Source organism: Equus quagga, chromosome 15 (assembly GCF_021613505.1).
Source record: "Equus quagga isolate Etosha38 chromosome 15, UCLA_HA_Equagga_1.0, whole genome shotgun sequence".
Taxonomy (NCBI): Eukaryota; Metazoa; Chordata; class Mammalia; order Perissodactyla; family Equidae; genus Equus; species Equus quagga.
This window is the reverse complement of record NC_060281.1, coordinates 62,857,364-62,877,248: the sequence shown is the minus strand read 5'-3', so window position 1 is coordinate 62,877,248 and position 19,885 is coordinate 62,857,364. Positions and strand designations below refer to the sequence as shown.

The window sequence follows — 19,885 nt, the reverse complement described above, 5'->3', positions numbered from 1 at the left end:
CCCCGGATTCCCACTCCTACACGCCCCCCACTTCCCGCCCTAACCACGTCGCTGTCTTTAGCTGTTAGTAGTTGTCGACCGGCATCGCGCAGGTCCTGGCGCCGAGGCGAGGTCCCCATTTCGCGCCTTGTCCTTCACAGGAAACCGCCCAGAGTGAGGGTCCCCGAGGCCGCGCGTGCCCCACTCGAGGTGCACTCGCTCCGCGCGGCGCCACGCGGGTCGCCGACGGCGCCGAGGCCCCCAGCCCGCGGCGGCAAGCCCTGGGGACCCCGCTCCTCTGGGCCGGGCGCGGGGACTCGCCGGGCCCTCGCTCTCCTCTCGCGGCGCACCGCCCCCCAACCCCGCGGGCGAAGCCGGCCCCGCCCGCCCCAGGCTCCGCCCCCAGCGCGGCTTTTAAGCTCTATAAAGTTCCTCTTTCCCACCTCGGAGTCTTAGTTTCACCACTTCAACTTGGGACCCACCGCTGCCCTCAGCTCCGAGTCGGGGGCGAGGTAAGGCCTGGGGTCGGGTAGCAGCAGAGATAAGAGGCTGGCACAACAGAGAACCGGGCGCGCGAGACCAGAGGTGCCGAGGTCCATCTCCAGGGCAGCACAGCGGACCTCAGCTTCGGAGCCGGGAGGGAGCACGCCCCTTGAGGGAGCTCCGACTCCCCCGCTTCTGCTCTGGGTTCGGAGCCTTTGTGCGGGCTCGGTGGAGGGCCGCCCAGGTTGCTGCCCGAGCATCCCCGCTGGCTCTCCCCGCTCTCCGCGGCCCCACCACTCTGTAGTCGGCCCAGCCCGGGCCCGGGGAGGGCAACGCGCGGGATGGGGTAACGAGACTGTCGGAGCCCCAGGAATGACTGAGGCAGGGCCGTCTAAGGGACCCACACGGGGTGACAGGCTTTCCCTAGGGGGCAGCCCCTTACTCCCGAGGCTCCAATCCGAGACTCCTTCTCTTGCTGCTCATTCTTAAGGGGCCCAGACTCACCGCGGCCTCCGGGCGCGTTGCTCCCCGACTGGTGGTGGAGGAGGAGGAGCTCCAAATATGGGCCACTCGGGGCCCTGCGCTCTGCGATCTCTCGCTCTCCCCGGCACCCTCCCCGCCTCCGCTCTTGTTCGCGGGCCTCCAGGTTCCGGCTGACGCTCGGCGTCCGGGAATCTCCCGCTACTCGGCTGCGCTCTTCACCTAAGACCTGGTGTCTACCGCTTGTTGCTCCCAAGGCCCACTTAGTCCTTGCTCTCTGGCGAGGGCTCAGGGATATTCTTGGAACAGAGTGCGGGTGCGGGAGGTTCTAGAAGGCCAGGGGAGGAGTTGCTGAGGGCTGCACGCCTGGAACGCCCCGACCGCAGGCGAACCCGCGTGCGAGATGCTTGGCGCATGGAGGCCACCAAGGGAGTGTGAATTGGGGAGTGGGCTAGAGTGGAAACTGACAGTGACAGGGGAAAGGGACTGGCATCGGCTTGGGAATGGGCAAAGAGGAGCGGGAACTACGAGTGAGTATGCAAACGGAGTGCCAAGAGTGGTGGCGGCTGCATTTGGGAGCGTGCGTAAAGGCGAGAGTTGTGTGTCTGGACAGCCCTTGGGCTGCGGGGTGCGTAACAAGAATGGAGAGTCCTGAAGGTGGGGTAGAAGGATGGACTCCACCACGGGCGCGCTCGGGAGGTGGCAGGACTCTGCGAGCCAAGGGGACGAACCCGGGCCGGCTGAGCATGCTGTCTCTCAGGGGCCTGGGGCCACGCCGACTCTGTAGCGCGCCTCGCTGCCTCAGAAATCCGGGACCTCGTGGTCATTGCCAGAGGGTGTTGAGATGGGGCGCCCCAAGCGCTGTGCCGCGCAGGCTGAAAGGCGGCCCTCCCCTCCCTGCAGCTCAGAGAGGGTGCCAGAGGCGGATCCTGAGCGCGTGAGGGCGACGGTCGGCGCGCTGGGCATGAACCTGGAGGGCGGCGGCGGCCGAGGCGGAGAGTTCGGCATGAGCTCGGTGAGCTGCGGCAACGGGAAACTCCGCCAGTGGCTGATCGACCAGATCGACAGCGGCAAGTACCCAGGGCTGGTGTGGGAGAACGAGGAGAAGAGCATCTTCCGCATCCCCTGGAAGCACGCGGGCAAACAGGACTACAACCGCGAGGAGGACGCCGCCCTCTTCAAGGTTACAATCCCGCGGGCAGCCCACGGTCGGGATGGGGGAGGGCCCCGGAGAGCCCGGTCCGCGCCGGCGCGCCGGGCGGTTCTCAGGGGGAAGGGGCCCGACCGCACAGGGCGCAGGCGACCGGGTGCGCCCCGCAGGGCGGGCGGACCGGGAGCATCAGGTGGCGATCGGCCCAAGCCACGGGAGAAGGACCGAGGTTTCAACTTCTCTGGTGATTCCACAGACGGGGGGACCGGGTTCCAGTCCTGAGTGTGTGGCGTGAGCAGTACCCAGGGAGTCAGACGACTCCAGCGGCAGGGAAATGCCTGGGGGCTCGCTCGACCGAGAGCGGCGTCCAAGGACGCTGGCTTGAGGGTTGTGGTTGCATTTCTGTTCCCATCCGAACCTCTTTCTGTACCTGTGGGTCCCTCCTTGCCTCCTTTGATCAACGAATGTCTCTCTCTGAACAGCGGTGCTGTGCTCGAGTCTGTTTTTCTGTCTCTCTCACTCGTCTGTCTTTCTGTTTCCCCTCGGGTCTCTCTGCACGTTTTTCCTTTGGTTCAGTCTCTCTCTGGCGCGTGCTCTCTCTCGTTCTAGCTTAGTCCTTCCATCTGCTTCTCCTTCTCTCTCTGTCTGTCTGACTCCCTCTTTCCAAGTCTCTGTGGAAAATTTTCTCTCTCTCTCTTTCTGGACCTTCCCATCTTGCTGTGTTTCTGTGTCTCTCTCTCTCTTTTCCCCTCTCCCCTCCTTATCCCCTTTGGGTTTCTCTCCTCTTCTTCCACCTCTCTCTCCTACCCTCTGTGTGTGTGTGTCCTTCTCGTGATCGTTTTCCCCCAGAGCAGTGCACCCAGTGAACTGTATGTCAGGGCCCCACCCCACCACCTGCGGGCAGAGCAGTGCCGGGGACTTCCTCTGGGACTCTGCTCCCGGGAGGCCTTAGATCCTCTGACTGTCCACATGTGCTCGAGGGGTAGCAGCTCACCCACAGCTCTGTCCCCAGTTCCAGTGAAACTTGCTTCAGACGCTGGTTGGGGGGCCTTTCCAGGGCTCCTCCATATCCCACCTACCTTTTAGATATACCAAGAGAGTGTTCAAACCACTTACCTTCAAGTCAGCGATGAGAGAGTCCAAGGTGAAAACTATTTTCCCTAGAGGACCTGGTGTCTGTCTGTCCCACGTCTTGAGCAACAGTGTAAATGTGCAGCACCTAAGCACCGTTCTTTCCTTTAGAAATGCAGTTCCCAGATTCTTTTTTAAAAGGTCTGTATTTTAACTTTTTTCCTCTCTTTCCCCCCAGGCTTGGGCACTATTTAAAGGAAAGTTCCGAGAGGGCATCGATAAGCCAGACCCCCCTACCTGGAAGACACGTTTGCGATGCGCTTTGAACAAGAGCAATGACTTTGAGGAGCTGGTGGAGAGGAGCCAGCTGGACATCTCAGACCCCTACAAAGTATACAGGATTGTTCCCGAAGGAGCCAAAAAAGGTGGAACTTCTTGGATCTGGGTCACAGAATATAGGCAGCCTGATATTTGTAAGGCCTTCATTTCATTCTGAGGGTCACTTTTTCTATTTTTGGTTTTTTGTGGTCTGCCTGCTTTCTGCCTCAGGTCCAAGCTCAGCAGGCTCCTTGCCCAGGTTCACTGGGTCAGAAATTGAAGTTCTTGTGGTATTAGTGTAGGATAACTTCTCGGACTCCAAGTCTCTAACTGTGTGTGTGTGCACCTGTGTGTGTGTGCACATCTGTGTACTTTCCAGATAGTTCTATCAAGATATGGGCCAAATTTCTAAACAAAGAATGGAAAGCTTGTTTAAAGTTGTTCTTATCTCTCAGTCTTTCATGATTAACCATTTTGTAGAATGGAAACATAGATACATCCATATATTGTTACTATTTATAGTAATACATGTCAACTTTTAGAGTGTACTGTGGTCAGCTGGGGTGCTTATTAAAATTCAGATTCCCACTTTCCAAGATTCTGACCAGTGTGTCAGAGGGGAGCCCAGGAACCTACATTTTAAACAAACCATCCAGGTGACCTCACTTTGGGAACATCTTGCTGATGGGCGGCCCTTTATCTCATTGATTTCTCTACCTATCCTACATAAGTCGAACCTTGTAGCAATCAGTTTGGTGGCCTGAACAAATAATTGCCCAAGGGAATTGCTGAAAAATGCCTTATTTGTCAATGCTCTGTTATGCGTTCTGAGAATTAAACTCTCGGGTATTTTTCTAATATTTGACGTTTGACTCTGTCAGCTCCTTTTTTCACACTGTGCCGCTTCCCTTTCACCCAAATACACAGGAGCAAAGCAGCTGGCGCTGGAGGACCCACAGATGGCCATGAGCCACCCCTACAGCATGACAGCTCCTTACCCCTCACTCCCAGCTCAGGTACGGCAGAGGGCGCAGGGCTTTCCAAGGGGCAGGCGGGTCTGTGTGAGGCCGCTTGAGCCAGCTAGTTCCACATAGCAGGAAAACTGCACAAAGACAGCACATCTTTGTTTTTGCTATTAGTCCAACAACAAAACCAAAGTCCCAGTCATTGGATGGACATCGCACTTTTTACCTGGAGTTGCGATATCAGTGTTGGTTCTAAGCGGGGCGGAGGGGCGGGGGCATGCCTGTCAGTATCCATTTCTCCTGATTCTGAAATCTGCTGGGAAACAGACCTTTTGTGGGAGGTGAAGATCTTGGAAGTGGCGGTTTTATCATGTGAAACCACAGAGCAGCTGACCTGCTCAGACTTCCCCGAGGGGCATCGCTCTGTTGTGCTCACTTTGGTGGGTGGAGAAGGCCCAGTCTGACCCTGTGATCAGCTCCACCGTGACTCGGGGCCCTCCAACACTGCCTCCACTGTGCACTCGGACTCCTCGTGGCTCGGCTCCACCTAGTGTGATGAGGGATGCACTCCAAAGTCTTTCTGCATGATAAAATGATTTGGCTGCCAGCCAGAGGAGTTTGGGAGGATATAAAGACTCTGTCTCCCTTTCCAAAGCCACCCCCCCACCCCCGTTCCTGGCTGAGCTGGTTGCTCTGCATCTCAGCTCTTCCTCGCGTTACTTTAGCAGGTTCATAACTACATGATGACACCCCACGACCGAAGCTGGAGGGAGTACGTCCCTGATCAGCCACACCCGGAAATCTCGTATCAATGTCCTGTGCCGTTTGGACCCCGAAGCCACCACTGGCAAGGCCCGGCTTGTGAAAATGGTAAGGAGTGCCCTGGGGCTGGCTCCTGCAGCTGCCACCCACCCCGCAGAGCAAACCGAGGGGCCCCGGTCTCTCCTGGTCTGTCGTTCTGGGCAGTACACAGCTCTTTCTCCTCAGAACTGCGAGGAAAGAGCTCCCGTGCAGTGAGGGAGAGAGAGTTTTCCCCTCCTGAAGGATGGTAAGGTCCTCAGAGAAAGGAGGCCAAGGTCTACTGATGATGCCTGGCTTACTGTGTGCTGGGACCTGTGCTCAGAACTGCCTTACAAGGCATCTTATTCAAACACTGCAGAGATGACTCCAGGCAGCTACAAACTGCCCCCTATTTTATAGAGGAGAGCTCACAGAACGGAAGTAATGTGCCCAGACTTACCCAGTGAGAGTGAGGAGCTGGGGTTCAGTGTCAGACCGCCTGACCCCAAAGCCCAGCCTTCCGCTTAAGACAGAGGGTGTCAGATCTCAAACTGAATGGCTATGTTTTTTAAATTATCTGTTTAATACGTTAACGTTTTTCATCCTTCCTGAATAATCTTAAGCTTTATTTTTAGTCTTGAGTAAAAAGTAGCAAATTTTGGCAGTCTTCCCTCCTGGATGTCCCTTTGCTGTTGACTGAGGGCCGTGTAACCCCACTGGTCTGTTTCTGTGTGCTCCTCTGTAAAATGAGAATGCTCCAGCTGTGCCCAGGCTCTCCCTCTATAGGGACACCAGGAGGTTATTGAGCTGGCGTATTTCTCTTCAACAATGCTGTGCCCATGTAGTTGTTCCCAGGATTCAAGGTGATAGTAAGAAGAAAGTGAGTAAATACTATGAAAAGAAGGTAGAAAGTCTCTGCATGGTGCCTAGTGCTGATGATGGGTCCCAAAGAGCCGCTCTCTGGAGTGGATGTGGTCCCATGCCTGTGGGAGTTCCCCAGAGAGCAAGATGAGAGCTCCCAGCAGAACAACTACTTAGCTAAGTGCAGGAAAAATTTCACATGGTGTACGCAATACAGCAGAACAAGCTTTTAGGACTTTTCAGTTGGTTATTTAAGTAGAAATCTTGAGATGGGTCAAAGCACAGATCCTTTTGTATGTTCTAGGAATATTGGCTCCTTCACAATTTGGCCAGTTCCCTTTTTTCTGGTCATGGTCAGGCCACTCTTGGTTTATGGTATTGAAGAAGTATACCATTACTTAAGAATTGTATCACATGGCGTGTTTACGACAGAAGCTCAGAATTCAGTTTTATTAGCTTTCAAGAGTGATGCGCAACAAAATTTGGTTTTCTAAATCGTAGTGGAGGATTAGCGAACATTAAACTGAGTTCTGGCATCCAGACCTGTGTCCAGTGTGTCAGGCTCTATTGAACTAATAAGCTTAGTAAAGAGGCAGTGCCTAGAACTGTGCAAAAAGATGGAATAGGTAGACATATCTTGAGGCATAGGTGACGTTAAATGAAGTGCCAGCAAAATTAGGTTCTGTTATATATTCTTCCTTTGCTAATGTTTGGTGCGCCACACAGCCACTGTGCTGCCAGGAGGCGCGCGGTTCAGTTCTCTGCTGAGCCCAGAAGTAGCTGAATAAACGTGTATGAATAATTTGTAGGTTTTAATTAGGCTCTCTGGCACCAGAACTCACTTAGACTTGAACTCAGAGCTCTACTGCGCACTTGCTGTGTGAACAAGGGTAAATTCCTTCACCTCTCTGAGCCTCAGTCACCCTGTTTATCAGTTATGAAGGGATGTCGGTCGAAGGGTGCAAACTTCCACGTTAGCAGATGATAAGTTCCGGGGATTAACAATACTCCTCTGTCGTACCGAAAGTTGCTCACAGAGTAGATCTTAAATGTTCTCCCCCCACACATACACACACAACAGTAATTATGTGAGGTGATGGAGGTGTTAACTAACCGAAAAAAAAAATGAATGAATGAATGAATGAATGAAAGGAACTTACAGAGGGAGGATTCCAGAGTTTCCTTCCTTCCAAAGCCGTGCAAAGGCTCCTTGCTCCTTCCCCTTGGTGTCTCCCATTGGCCTTTAGCTGTCTTTGCCTCTTGGGAGCACCGGGGGGCAGCAGGCGGCGGGCAGCGGCCCTTCTGCCAGGGTTGGTGCATCCCGGGGGGCTGAGTGGCCACACCACAGAGAGGCAGCCTCCTTATGCGTCGGACTAAGTACTTAGACATCATCTGATTTTTATTTGCAAATACAGGTTGCCAGGTGACAGGAACCTTTTATGCTTGTGCCCCGCCTGAGTCCCAGGCCCCCGGAATCCCCATAGAGCCAAGCATAAGGTCTGGTGAAGCCTTGGCGCTCTCAGGTGAGTGCAGCGTTTGGTCTCGAGGCACCTACGCCCGGCATCTTCACTCTCACCTTTGGGTGGATCTGACGGGGCAGGAGGTGAGCACCACCTGTGGGCACTCACTTTTCTCCAGCAAGGGCCTGGAGTGGGTGTGGGCAAATCCAGCTCCCAACCTGTGTAAATGAGGAGCACGGCCAGAAGAGTGAGCGCTGAGAAACCAGCTTATGACGCTGATGCCGGTTCTAAACGCTGGTTTGCAGGGAGTCATTTTAATTCTCCAGTGGCATCTATCTGAATTTCCAAGAATATGCAAACACTCCAGTTCCATCTACCAAGGGCCCCTTTTCAGCCAGCATTCTCAAAGTGCAGTTTAATTTCTTAGAAAAAAAGCACAAGGCTTCTCATTTTGAAAAGCCAGTCATCCTTCCAGGTTTAGCCACAAATATGTCTTCCTCATCAGCTTCGTGGGGACCTTAGTTCTGACTCCTTTCCCTTCATAACATTGCTATGCCTAGAAGTAACAAGCATCGTGGTCTTCCTCTGAACTTTGATATGTCTTGCAAATGAGTATGGATGAGATCTGATTTTTAAAGTTCCATTTCTAAAAGGATCCCTGTACCCTCAGAGATCTCACTAGTTTTAAAGAAGGCACTTCAGGGTTTACTAAGCATATGTGGTGTGTGTGTGTATATTTATTTTTTTAGATGATGTTTTGGATTGTCTTGAAATGGGATTTGTATTTATATTAAACATGAGTAGCTTAAGCTTCAGAATGTTCATCTTGCCTCTTGGCCTCTTTAAAAGTCAGTGATAGAAAATATGAGCTGAGGTTTCCGGGAGACAAGGGTTGTGGGCAGCTGTCTTTCTCCCGGGGCAGCTGGAGTTTTCCCACTTAGTTGTTGTCGGTGTCTGAGTTCCAAGTGAGGCTCACTGTCTTTCTTCTTAGGTGCTCTCGCGTGATGGACGGGAGGAGAAGTTTCCGAGCAGAAAGGCTTGTGTTTGTTTTTAGAAACTTTCTAACCCTTTTCTTGAGCACCTCAGACTTGTGTGGGTGCCTGAAGAGTAGGAAATAAACAGCTATTTATATCACTGAGACCTCGTGCTTTCTGACGACATTAAATGAAATGAAACCTGCCCTGCAAGTCACCTCGAATGGCCAACACCCACTCTTGTCAGGGTGCTCCGTCTGAGCTCCTCTCAGCTAGTGTGTTCACAGCGGCAGAAATTGAAGTGGAGAATTGAGACGTGATGTGGGTTGTTTAAGTCTCAGAACCCGCCATTGAGGAATAAGAGGGTTTTGTGGGTTTCTTTTCTAGTATGCATAATGCAGATTACTTACCCACCGGGAGTGCGTTTATTAGAGACTTGCAGTTCCCATTCCTTTTTGAACACTGTGCAGGTACCAGTGGGCGCTCCTGCCTGTCTGTGAAACCATGTGGATTTCAGCTCAGGCAGCTTTGCAAATCCAGCTGGTCCATTCAGTCAAGAGTCATATTTTAAAGAGGGTTCTGAAATCGGCAAAATTTCATAAATGAATTGTCTTGTTTAATGCTTTAGAAAGCACAGTTTTAGAGTTATTTTCAAACAAACACACAGCCTAGTGAGATTTCTACAGAATTTACTCTCAGAACATTTTTCTCATTGATTCCTTTCTTTACACATTAATAAACTTTATTATACTGGTAGTACATATGCAGTGTAGAAAACTAATTTAAAAATCAGAGGAGCAGAAATGGAAAATAAAAACATCACATTCCCACCAACCAGAGATCACCACAGTTGAGGTCTTAGGGCCTAGCCTTCCTGAAACTTCAGTGTGCTCATGCATGTATAGAATTTTTTTTCTTTACCTAAATGACATCATATTGATATTTTAGGATAGGTTCAGATATGTGAACATATTTGCTTTTTTTCCGAAACAACATTATATGTTTTTTTGCTAGTAGAAATTAAACTTAGTGATTACTTTCTATAAAACGAAAACGGGTTGCCACGCTTAAAGATGAATTTTTGTTCAGTGGTCCATGACTTGTTATTTTAGACGTAAATGTTGTCATCACTACTATCATCATCACCAAAAACAAATGACATAGGAAGTTGTTAACAGTGTTCTCTAATACAAGTCAAACATATTTTGCAGAAAGATGCTCCCTCCCTAAAAAAAAATCCATGGTCACGTCAATTTGGAAAACGCTGAGGTAGAAAACATGAAGTTGGTTTCTTTTTTGCAGGACTTCTCCCATATCTCTCACTGTCTGTGAATTTCCAGGAGGGAGAGAAGGGCATGCAGGGTTTCCCAGACTTCCTTGACCCCGGAACTTGTTACTTCTTCTAGAGCATCTCAGGACACCAGTGTTCCACCAGATACACTTTGTTCTGTTCTGGTAGTTTGGCGTCCTGGTGGGTAGCCAATGCTCCTTCGTCCCTTAGTGCTAACCCTGAAAACTCTATGTTTGCAGACTGCCGGCTTCACATCTCCTTGTACTACCGGGAAATCCTGGTGAAAGAGCTGACCACGTCAAGCCCCGAAGGCTGTCGAATCTCCCATGGGCAAACCTATGACGCCAGTAACCTGGACCAGGTCCTCTTCCCCTATCCGGAGGACAACGGCCAGAGGAAAAACATCGAGAAACTGCTGAGCCACCTGGAAAGGGGCGTGGTCCTCTGGATGGCCCCTGATGGGCTTTATGCCAAAAGACTATGTCAGAGCAGGATCTACTGGGACGGGCCCCTGGCACTGTGCAGCGACCGGCCCAACAAACTGGAGAGAGACCAGACCTGCAAGCTCTTTGACACACCGCAGTTTTTATCAGGTAATGCACATAATTTTCTGCTAGAATGGAGTGCCCCACACCTGTGAGCCTTAGAGAGCGAATGGAGGTGGTGATGAAGTGCTGGCCACAGTGGTCAAAAACAGCAGGTCACCTCCACCCCGGGCAGAGGTCTTCCTTCTGTTTACTCCTGAGCCCACTGGGCACGATCCCAGAGTAGTTTCCCGTTTGGTTCACCACTCGCCTCTGCCTCTACCGCCTGGTCCTCTCCATTAGTGGAAGCGTGTGAAGAGGAGAGGTTGCTTAGGGGGACTGCGGTTCACGCTGATGTCTTGAAATTCTGGTATTTAACGAGTAGTCACCTACTAACAAGGCTTTATTTTATTGAAAGTATGATCTCAGCAAGTATATCTGCTGATGTTTCGGCTCTTTTAAGGTTCCTAAGAAAATTGTACAGGTTAGAAGTATGTTGTTAACGTTCTTGGTTATGAGATGTGTCATCCTTGTGCAGATGCCTGCAGCAGGTGGGACCAAGGATCGAGTGCATTGCACTGATTTTGCACAGGGGGTTATGAGAAGGCTTTGAGCTGTGGCCATGATAGGCATGTTTCTAATCATATTTTCCAGAACCAGTAAGTTTTGTCTTCCTGGTTTTGATTTCATGACAGTTAAATTAACCCTGGGCTGGCTTTGGTGCAACCACTGGCATGTTGTCATTGGAGCTTTGTCCAGCGTTCGTTTAGGTGTCTATGTTGAGGACGCCTCTTTTGAAGGGAGAAAGCTGTTTTACCTGCCAGCTAGCTGCTAATTCTCCCTCTCCTTTATCCGTAACCTATTGTTTTATAAGTGCCCCCTGCAGAAACACCTTATGTCTTTGGCTCTTCATGTGCGTCTCCTTTCCCTGAACATGCTTCTTGATTCAGTTCATTTAAAAACAAAACATGCAGCATCTGTGTGCTCTGCCCCGTTGACATTTGCTCTGCCTTGGGGTTTAAGTTGCCCAATTTGCTTCGGCTCATCCAGATTCTCTTTTGGTGCCCCAAAATAAATATGTCTGTAGATGACCAACCTTCTCACGAGGAGTGACAAGAAGAAGAGGGACAACTGAGTCTCTGGTTGCCCGAGGCAGCAGCACAGTGAGAAAGCCCCATGGGTCTGGACGCCCCACCCTCGCTCTGGCTGGGGAACTGCCTCAGCCTGCGCTGTGATGGTCTGTCCGTCCTGGGCTCCAGCGTGCTGAGCATGGTGCAGGCCCGGGGAAGGGCAAAGAGCCCCTGAAGGGCACCCCTGCCTGCACCTCCTGCAGTGGGGTCTGAAAGAGCCCACTGGGTTTGGCTCTTCTCAGCGGTGGTGGATCATGGTCTCTTTGGATTCAGAAGGTCCCACAGGGCTAGGGCTTTGATTGAGGCGCCCCAGGGAAATGGCACTTGCTGCTCTGGGTTTCTGTCGCCACGCATGTTTAGGAAGGTGGGATACTCCCGAGAACACTAGGCTGTAAGCTACACTTGGAGTCACAGTGCCCAAGAGGTGGGTACAAGCAAGAAGCAGGTGGGCGCGTTGCGCCCACTGTGAGCGTCCTTGGGCTGCAAATTTACCTGCCTAGAATTTAATATTTATCTGTGAGCAAGAGCTCTTTTGTTTTTTTTTTTCCTTCATCTGTAACTGAGGGCTGTGCTTTTCGCCCACTGCAACCTCTTATCTCGAGGTTCAGGGAGGAACCTGTGAACTTGAAACTGCAGCTATGGAGAAGAACTTCTGCCTCATGAAGGATTCCCACAGAGGTTCTCGTGGTCCCCAGCATCTGAGGCATAACTTCTTCAGAGAATTGTGCCAACTTGCCACTCTGATTCATGTGTAGGTGTAGCCTCAGACCTCAGCAGTGTGAACGCCTCTACACATTCTGACTAAGTCGGTTAGGTTTGATTTGAATTCTGGAAGAAAAAAATAGCAGGAAGTCAAATAGTCCAGGGGGTTAGCTAGAAACTTTTCTTCGGTTGAAGAGAACAGTGGAAATCTTTGCTATCTACCCATTCAGGATTTGCGCAGTCCTAGGGACAGCCCCCGAAGGCAGAGCCTGAGGGTGCATATCTGATAAAGAGGCCTCCGCATGCTGTTCTGCAGAAGTTGTGGCAGCGACTGTGTAAGCACATTTCTTTTGTGGACATGACATTTGACTTGAGTGGAAAGAATAGGAGCAGCTAGAGGCATGGGAGTCGTCTTGAATATGAGTGAGGGAACGTGGGTCAACGTCAGAGGCTGAAGAGGTATCTTTCCAACAGTGCTCCCGTCTTGTTTTTGCATCCTGGGGTGAGAGCGGTGCTTTCGGGATATACACATCCGCAAAAGTGGGGGCCCTAGGGCTTCATCTCCGCCCTCTCATCTCAAATCAGCATCTGTCCCAGGAGACGGAGGAGAAGTCAGCTCCAAGTTACACAGTTTGGGCCCAGTGCCAGTGGGACGCGGCTGCTCGGAACTGGCTCTCAGTCTCCAGGCCAATGTCAAGCATTTTCTGGGGTGCCTGAGCCACAGAGAGGTCCTAGGTGGCATGGACACTGGATGACGAGGGCTCAGCACTTTGGAGGTGGATGAAGTTTTTAAATAATCCCAGGACAAGGCAGAAAATTCTGATTTTTTTAAAATGGAAATTTCCCCTTGGTATAAGTTATTCTTTTGCCTCCACATGGGTACATGTCTTTTCCTTTTTCTCCTTCCTTTGCCCCTTTCTGCTACCCTTTGCATCTCATGGGTCCAATGCTACAAAACAAAGTTCTTAATCTCTAGGTCATATTCCCCTTAAAGAATCAGGTGAAATTGGAGCCCCCTTGGGAAAAGCACACGTATGAACACGTATGTGCCATTTGTGTCTGGGTCTGAGAGTTAACCGCACATCGGGACATCAGGAGCGCCCAGGCCTGGTGCAGCCGTCCTGCTGACAGGGAGCACTGGCCTCCTGCTTTCAGCCAGCGTGCTCCCTAAGGAGGGTTTCTGAGCAGGGTTTTTTCTTGTGGGATTTCTCCAGAGCTGCAAGCATTTGCTCACCATGGCCGTCCCCTGCCAAGGTTCCAAGTAACTCTGTGCTTCGGGGAAGAGTTCCCAGACCCTCAGAGGCAGCGGAAGCTCATCACTGCTCACGTGAGTACTCGTCCCGCTCGCTCCACGGAGCTGCCTGTCCTGCGTGCAGGGCGGGTCCCAGTGAGACAAATCTCAGACGGAAAGGAAATGTCACGTGACCCAGAAAAATAGGGAGGAAGCGGTTTGGGGAGCAGGGCAGGGGGTGCACTCAGAGGCCCACGTGATGTTCCCAGCCCTGGAGTTCCGCTGGTCACAAATGGGGAGGTGGCCCCCGCCACAGGCTCCATTTGTCCCACCTCTTTTTATTTTTCAAAGAAACTGTTATATTTCTCTTTTACAGGGATTTTAAAGGATTGATGCTAAAAGTCATCCTTTAAAATTCTCTACGTATAATATTGCTTTTAAAATGCTGTTTAGGGCCGGCCCGGTGGCGCAGTGGTTAAGTTCCCACGTTCCGCTTCTCCACGGCCCGGGGTTCCCTGGTTGGGATCCTGGGTGCGGACATGGCAATGCTTGGCAAAGCCATGCTGTGATAGGTGTCCCAGGTATAAAGTAGAGGAAGATGGGCACCGATGTTAGCTCAGGGCGGATCTTCCTCAAAAAAATAAATAAAAAATAAATAAAATGCTGTCTAGCTGATCTTCGCTGGATGGAGAAGCTTTTCCCAAATGAGAAGCTGTCCACGGACTTGTGTATTTTGTACACAAGTGTTTCCCAAACCCTCTTTTATTTCTGGGTTTTTAGACATTATTTACTTATTGGAAACAGAGGGCCATGCGTCACTGGAGGAGGCTGAATCTTTCAAGGAATTCTCTAGATCAGACGTGCGCCGTCCTCCAGCAGAGTTTAAGATAGCTTCAGCTGTGGCAAGTCAACGTCTTTTTCATAGGACAGGAAAGAAAAAAGACTTGTATACATAGCGTTTAGCGTTAATTTGCCACGGAAAACAGAGTCTTTGGATATGTAAGATTTTTTAATCGGAAAACTTTACATTGCTGTATAACTTCAAGAGTTATTAATGGGCCCAAATATTGAGCAGGTTAAAAAAGTCTATCCAATAATATCAAAATTCAGGTCATATTTTAGCTCTAATAATGTTTCTTATTGAAAACTGAAAGAAAACACTATCTAATCTTGAACACACAATCTCCCACTCTTGATTAAAATAAAAAACCCGTCAACTGACAAACAAAAACATAGTCCCAAAGACTTTAGAGTTTTCTCATGAACTCTCCCCAGTGGTTGATATAACTATTGATATAGTAATTGATGTCTTGTTAACAACTGGGATTGTTAAATGACTAAACTAGGTGTTGATAAACAGCTTTTAGGAAGTTGATGATAGACTCCTGCATCAGTCTGGCTTTACGGGGGTTTTTGGATGTGCTTGCTCTCCTCAAAGTCAGGCAAGGACGTGTGCCCCAGGCAAGGATCCCTGGCCTCGCGCTGGATGGTGCGGAAAAGGCAATGGACATATGTACACCCAGGAGTTCCTACTCCTCTTTATTCTGGATTTAATTTAGTTCAGGTACTTCACATGAGTTGAGCTTAAGTTGATATGTATCAGATAACATAAAGGCTTAATTTAATAACACGATTGACTGAGAGCATTCGGTTTTCTTAGATGCTGTAAATTCAGGCAAAGTTGTTTTTTTTGTGTGTGTGTGAGGAAGATTGGCCTTGAGTTAGCATCTGTTGCCAATCTTCCTCTTTTTGCTTGAGAAAGATTGTTGCTGAGCTAACATCTGTGCCAGTCTTCCTCTATTTTGTATGTGGGATGCCACCACAGCGTGGCTTGATGAGTAGTGTGTGCGCCCGTGCCCCAAACCTGCAAACCCTGGGCCACCAAAGCAGAGTGTGCGAACTCAACAACTATGCCACCGGGCCGGCCCTGAAAGTCGAATGTGTTTTTGGTTAATGTGATCCACACTAATAACCAAACTAGATAAATTTGGGGTCAATTAGCTTCTCTTCCCACAATAGCAGTTTTGTTGTTTAGTTTTGCTTGTTTCTTCTTCTTTTGTCTTGGGTTAGAAATACGCAAATTATCTAGGTCATCCAGGAATCGTACATCATTCAGGATGAGCCCCTCATCCCTGTCAAACTGCAGTTGTGGAGAAATAAATTCATTGGCCTAATATTACCTCAAATTTCCTTTTAATTTGGTCCTTTTACCTGATTTGCTTCAGTCTTAGTTCAATGCAAATTTCAAGGGGCAGTTTGAGTTAAAAGTATCATCTTTAACTTCAAGTGAAACCCAGACTTTAGTAGATTGTTCCTAGGGGGGGTATGTAGGGACTAACAAACAATTAGCTCTTCAGAAGGCTCCCAATAGGAGATGTTCTCATGTATCACGGCACCTAAGTTGGGACCGCCTTTTACTGTCCTTATAGATACTGAGAGGTACTTAATGAGGAGCCAGCTGCAGGATGTTCAAAAGAGTATCTCAGTAATGTCTTTTTTAAATCTCTTATTAAAGGTTGAACCTCTACTAGCCAGACAACTGTATTATTTTGCTCAACAAAACAGTGGCCATTTCCTAAGGGGCTACGATGTGCCTGAACACATCAGCAGTCCGGAGGACTATCACAGGTCGATCCGCCATTCTTCCATTCAAGAATGAAGAGCATCGAGACGAGTGGTTTCCTTTCCCCGCAAATATCTGAGCTTGACGAGGACAGCTGATTGAGCCCGCTCTTTTTGTTTTGAGAAACTTGGAAATTGGGGCTTCAGCTCAACAGAGGAGAATTTCAGCAAGAATATGCGTAGAACTTCAGCTCCATACAATTGACAGATGAGCTTACCCCTAAAGGAAGGGTGGTCTTCAGGGTTTTTCTTGTAGACTGCCCTCATTGATGATAACTGTGAAAATTTGCCAAAGGGTGTGTTTACATTTACTTAAAGGCTATGTTTCATTTGATATGGATTATTTCTTGCTTGAAGACTGAAAAAACTTGTGTTTCAGTATTGACCACTAACTAGAATAATGAAAGCACTTAAGTGTGCTATTTCTCAGGGAAGTAAAATCTAAATTTGGCATTACTTTGCCCACAAAAGAAACATATTCATACATGTAGGAGATGTTGCTCTTGTAGAAAATGCTTGCTGACAGAAGGAAACAGAACGTGTGACTGAAGTCAAGCCACAGTACCTCCCACTTGGGCGCGCTCATCTCCCAGCATGGTCTGGGTCTCCGCCCAGGGTGGGCCCCCCTGCCCTGCCTCCTGCTGCCTCCCGTTTACTCTCTCTTCTTGGGCGCCCCCGGAAGCCAGCTGTAGATTCCACTGCTATTTTCTTGAGCCAAAGAGCATTAGGGCTACCCTTGAGCGCTACATTTTTGTTGAACCTACAATCTAGTAATGACTGGTTAAGATATTTTCGTTTGTCTTTTTGTCTCTCATTCTATAGAAATTATTGCTAAAACTTTTTCTTAAAGAAGAAAAAAAAAGAAAAAAGGCAAATCGACAAACCCAGTACTAAAGATATATTTTTGAAACTCTGCGACATTTCCCTCTCATCCTGTTTGTTTTGTTGGCTATCGGTTAGTTATCCATGACAACACTAAAGAGGAGGGGCCAGTGCTTTCCAAATTGGTGAACTCTGCTAGGAAAGATGAGGACAGGATTTCACAGATTGCATAACTGCACACTCACTGGGCTGTTTTTGCTTATTTTGTATATTATATGCTTCCTCATGCCAATAATGGTTTGATGTGGCCTTAAGGTTACTGGGCTTTTTCCAAATACTTCTTTTTGTAGACCCACTAAGATCCACACTTGCTTAAGTAAGCCCGGTCACTTACCTGTTGCTTGTTTGCAAAAGTGCAGATGTTTAGACTGTAATGACGGCGTCCAATGTTTTTGTCATATGACAAAATAACTGTTATTACTTTCAGGCTCAGCAAAAGACTTGATAGTTCTCAAATATATGCCACTCTTATTCTAACCTATATTTTTTAATCCACTCAAAAAATCATATCCATTATATGCATTAGACAGATCACAGCTCTTACCCCGCTAGGAAAGCAATGAAGCACTGGAATGTCATTTTTTTTTTTTATTTCTGAAAGGAGTGTTAATGATAAAATAATACATATTAACTACAGAAGATGTAAACAGTAGAGAAGGGCAAAAAATAAAGCACATTCTCCTTTTTCCAGCCCCAATCCGTCTCCCCAGAGGTATCCACAAGGACCTTGACTCATTCTCCCAACACAGTTCACTTTTCTATGAATATACAACAACTTAAAAGAAACTCGTGGGACCGTCCTGCACACTTTTATGCAGCGCTCTTTTAACCTGACGATACCGGTTTACCTCATTCTTTTTACGGGCGTGTTGTTGAATCCACTGTGATGGAGTCGGGGATTCCATTAGCTACTCAGAATGAAGACGTTTGGACAGCAGAGTGCGTTTCGTGAACGGCAGTAACTTATACATCTTATAGATGCAAAGTGTTTTGGGGTATATTATCCTAAGTGGCGAATGAATATAGTACCAGAAGCCTCTGTGGCACGGCCTCAAGCGTGGCCTCTCCACTGAAGTCTCTCCCCACAGGCAGCACTGCAGAGAGGCTCCCTGGGGTCTGTCCAGGCTGTTGTATCCGCCTAATTCTCCCAGTAGACACTTGATTTCAATTGCTGTTGTGAATTCTTTTCTTTCTTTCTTTCTTTTTTTTTCTTAACATGAAGCTGCTCTAACACTGGAGTCACATTTTCTAGAAAATCCTATTGGCTTGGGCCACTTCCCCCTTCCTCCTCTTTACGCTTACCTACATTGACTTTGTTAAATTTTGAGGGATTCAAGGTGTGCACTAGTGATTCATGGTCAGGGTGAAGAATCCTGACAGCTGTTTCAGGACTGTGAGAAGGAACAGCTGCCTCATTTCTTGACTTGATAACGTGGGATTCGAGGACTAGAATTTGTTTCTTCTCCGTGGCACTTGTTCTCATCGCACTTGTTCTGCTAAAGAGCTGTGGGCTGCAGGAGAAAGGACGTGTGTCTCACAGCTGTGTGTTTCTGGCTTATTTCTTGTTCTTGGGATTTAGTGGAACCATGAGCAGTAATCAGTGTCTTCTGGAACACTCTAGAGAACTCATTTAAAACCCAAATCTTGGAACCTCCTCAGTCCCCGGCAAAATGGGACATAGAGAACCCAGTAAGACTATTGTGTTTGAGCTAGAAAGAGGCTGCTCCATTGGGAGAGAAAATGTAAATCCCTGGAGAATGAGCAGCTCGGCAGTGTGGCTGTCCCCCAAGCACAGGTAGACCCAGGTCTGTGTGTAGGGAAAGGCATACACTGGGCTAAGGCATGAACAAGGCTTGCTTTCTGTCTCTGCGTGTAAACCCCAGACTTGGAACAGCTCTGGGAGTCTTGATGCGGGTCTGACATGGTTTCTGTCTTAGAGGCTGAGAAATGGATGGGCACGCCTCCCACATGGCACATGCCCAGAGAAGGCTTGCTCCTGCGTTGGCTGCACCAGCGAAGGACACATGCTTTTTTTTGCATCAGTTATTTTTTTGGTAAAAATCCAGGCACAGTTCAAACCCCCTTTCATTCCTCTTTGATCACGTTTCTCCCATTTCTCCACAGGCGAGCATTTTTCTGAACGTGGTGAGCTTCCTTGAGGTCTATATTTTCATTACGTAGCTCCCTAAATGGTTTGTAGCCGAGTTGCATCTATTTAAATGTTGCGTCAGGGCTGTCTTGCCACACATATCGTTCTGCGGCTTGCTTTTCCACAACCCCGTCTTTGAGACTGATGCATGTCGATGTAGGTGGATCTCATCCATCCCTGCCGACTGGTGTTGAATAGCTTGTCACATGAATGCAGTGAGGGCAACTTCCCTAGTATTTATTTTCACTGCTTTTGGGAGAGCATGTATATGAGGTGTAGCTGAAGTGGAGGAGAAGAGAGAGGAGATATGGAAGAGAAAAGGAAAGCCAACAGCCAGTCTTCCTTCAATGTAAACACACTTTCCTTTAGACTCTTGAGACGGCAGGAGTCTTCTAGGTAGTGGGTTCACTCCCTTGCACCCCCGTTGTGTAGACATGTAGATGCTAGGACCAGGCCACTCCCTTGACTTCAGTCCAGTGCTGTGCTGTGCTGGTTCCATCCTGCTGCCCAGCCTCCCAGGCAACAGTGTCTGGAGAACGAGGTTGAACATTCCACGGACAATGGTTGTACATAACTGTGTCATGAATTTTGGTGTAAATAGCTTTTCAAAGAAGATTGGTATTTGTGATAATCTGATGTTCTAGGTAGTTGATAAATAAAGACTTTTTAAAAAGTATTGGACTGAGTGTGTTCTTAAACACTCATCTTGGTAGCTTTTGAATACTTCCTCCTTCGCTGCACTCTTTCAGCAAGGCTGCTTTGGCAGCCAGCTTCCTTCCTGGTTGTCGAGTGCCTCCCTAAAATCAGATCTCAAAGAGTTCAGCTTGTTTAAA

The 19,885-nt window shown here is 48.9% G+C and overlaps 1 protein-coding gene across 5 annotated transcripts; it reads left to right on the top strand.

Moving 5' to 3' along the window:
* Window positions 1–464: 464 nt before the first annotated feature.
* Window positions 465–19,694, top strand: IRF4 (interferon regulatory factor 4). Of its 5 annotated transcripts, XM_046638781.1 has the most exons (9): window positions 465–491; window positions 1,846–2,125; window positions 3,402–3,588; window positions 4,409–4,497; window positions 5,172–5,316; window positions 7,503–7,610; window positions 10,052–10,405; window positions 13,383–13,495; window positions 15,915–19,694. In XM_046638781.1, the coding sequence occupies exons 2-9, from the start codon at window positions 1,907–1,909 to the stop codon at window positions 16,056–16,058; spliced, it is 1,359 nt and encodes a 452-aa protein (XP_046494737.1). In that variant the 5' UTR covers window positions 465–491; window positions 1,846–1,906; the 3' UTR covers window positions 16,059–19,694. The 5 variants fall into 5 exon arrangements, with proteins under 5 accessions (XP_046494737.1, XP_046494735.1, XP_046494734.1 ...); XM_046638779.1 differs by lacking the exon at window positions 465–491 and having other exon boundaries at window positions 1,665–2,125; window positions 5,175–5,316; XM_046638778.1 differs by lacking the exon at window positions 465–491 and having other exon boundaries at window positions 1,665–2,125.
* Window positions 19,695–19,885: the final 191 nt, after the last annotated feature.

What these genes read in the sequence shown, in the direction of transcription:
- IRF4 (XM_046638778.1), top strand. Translation starts at nt 1,787, where the DNA reads ATGGGGCGCCCCAAGCGCTGTGCCGCGCAGGCTGAAAGGCGGCCCTCC. An exon ending in AGGACGCCGCCCTCTTCAAG is followed by an intron (nt 2,126 to 3,401) that starts GTTACAATCCCG and finishes CTTTCCCCCCAG; the next exon opens with GCTTGGGCACTATTTAAAGG. An exon ending in GGAAGCTCATCACTGCTCAC is followed by an intron (nt 13,496 to 15,914) that starts GTGAGTACTCGT and finishes CTCTTATTAAAG; the next exon opens with GTTGAACCTCTACTAGCCAG.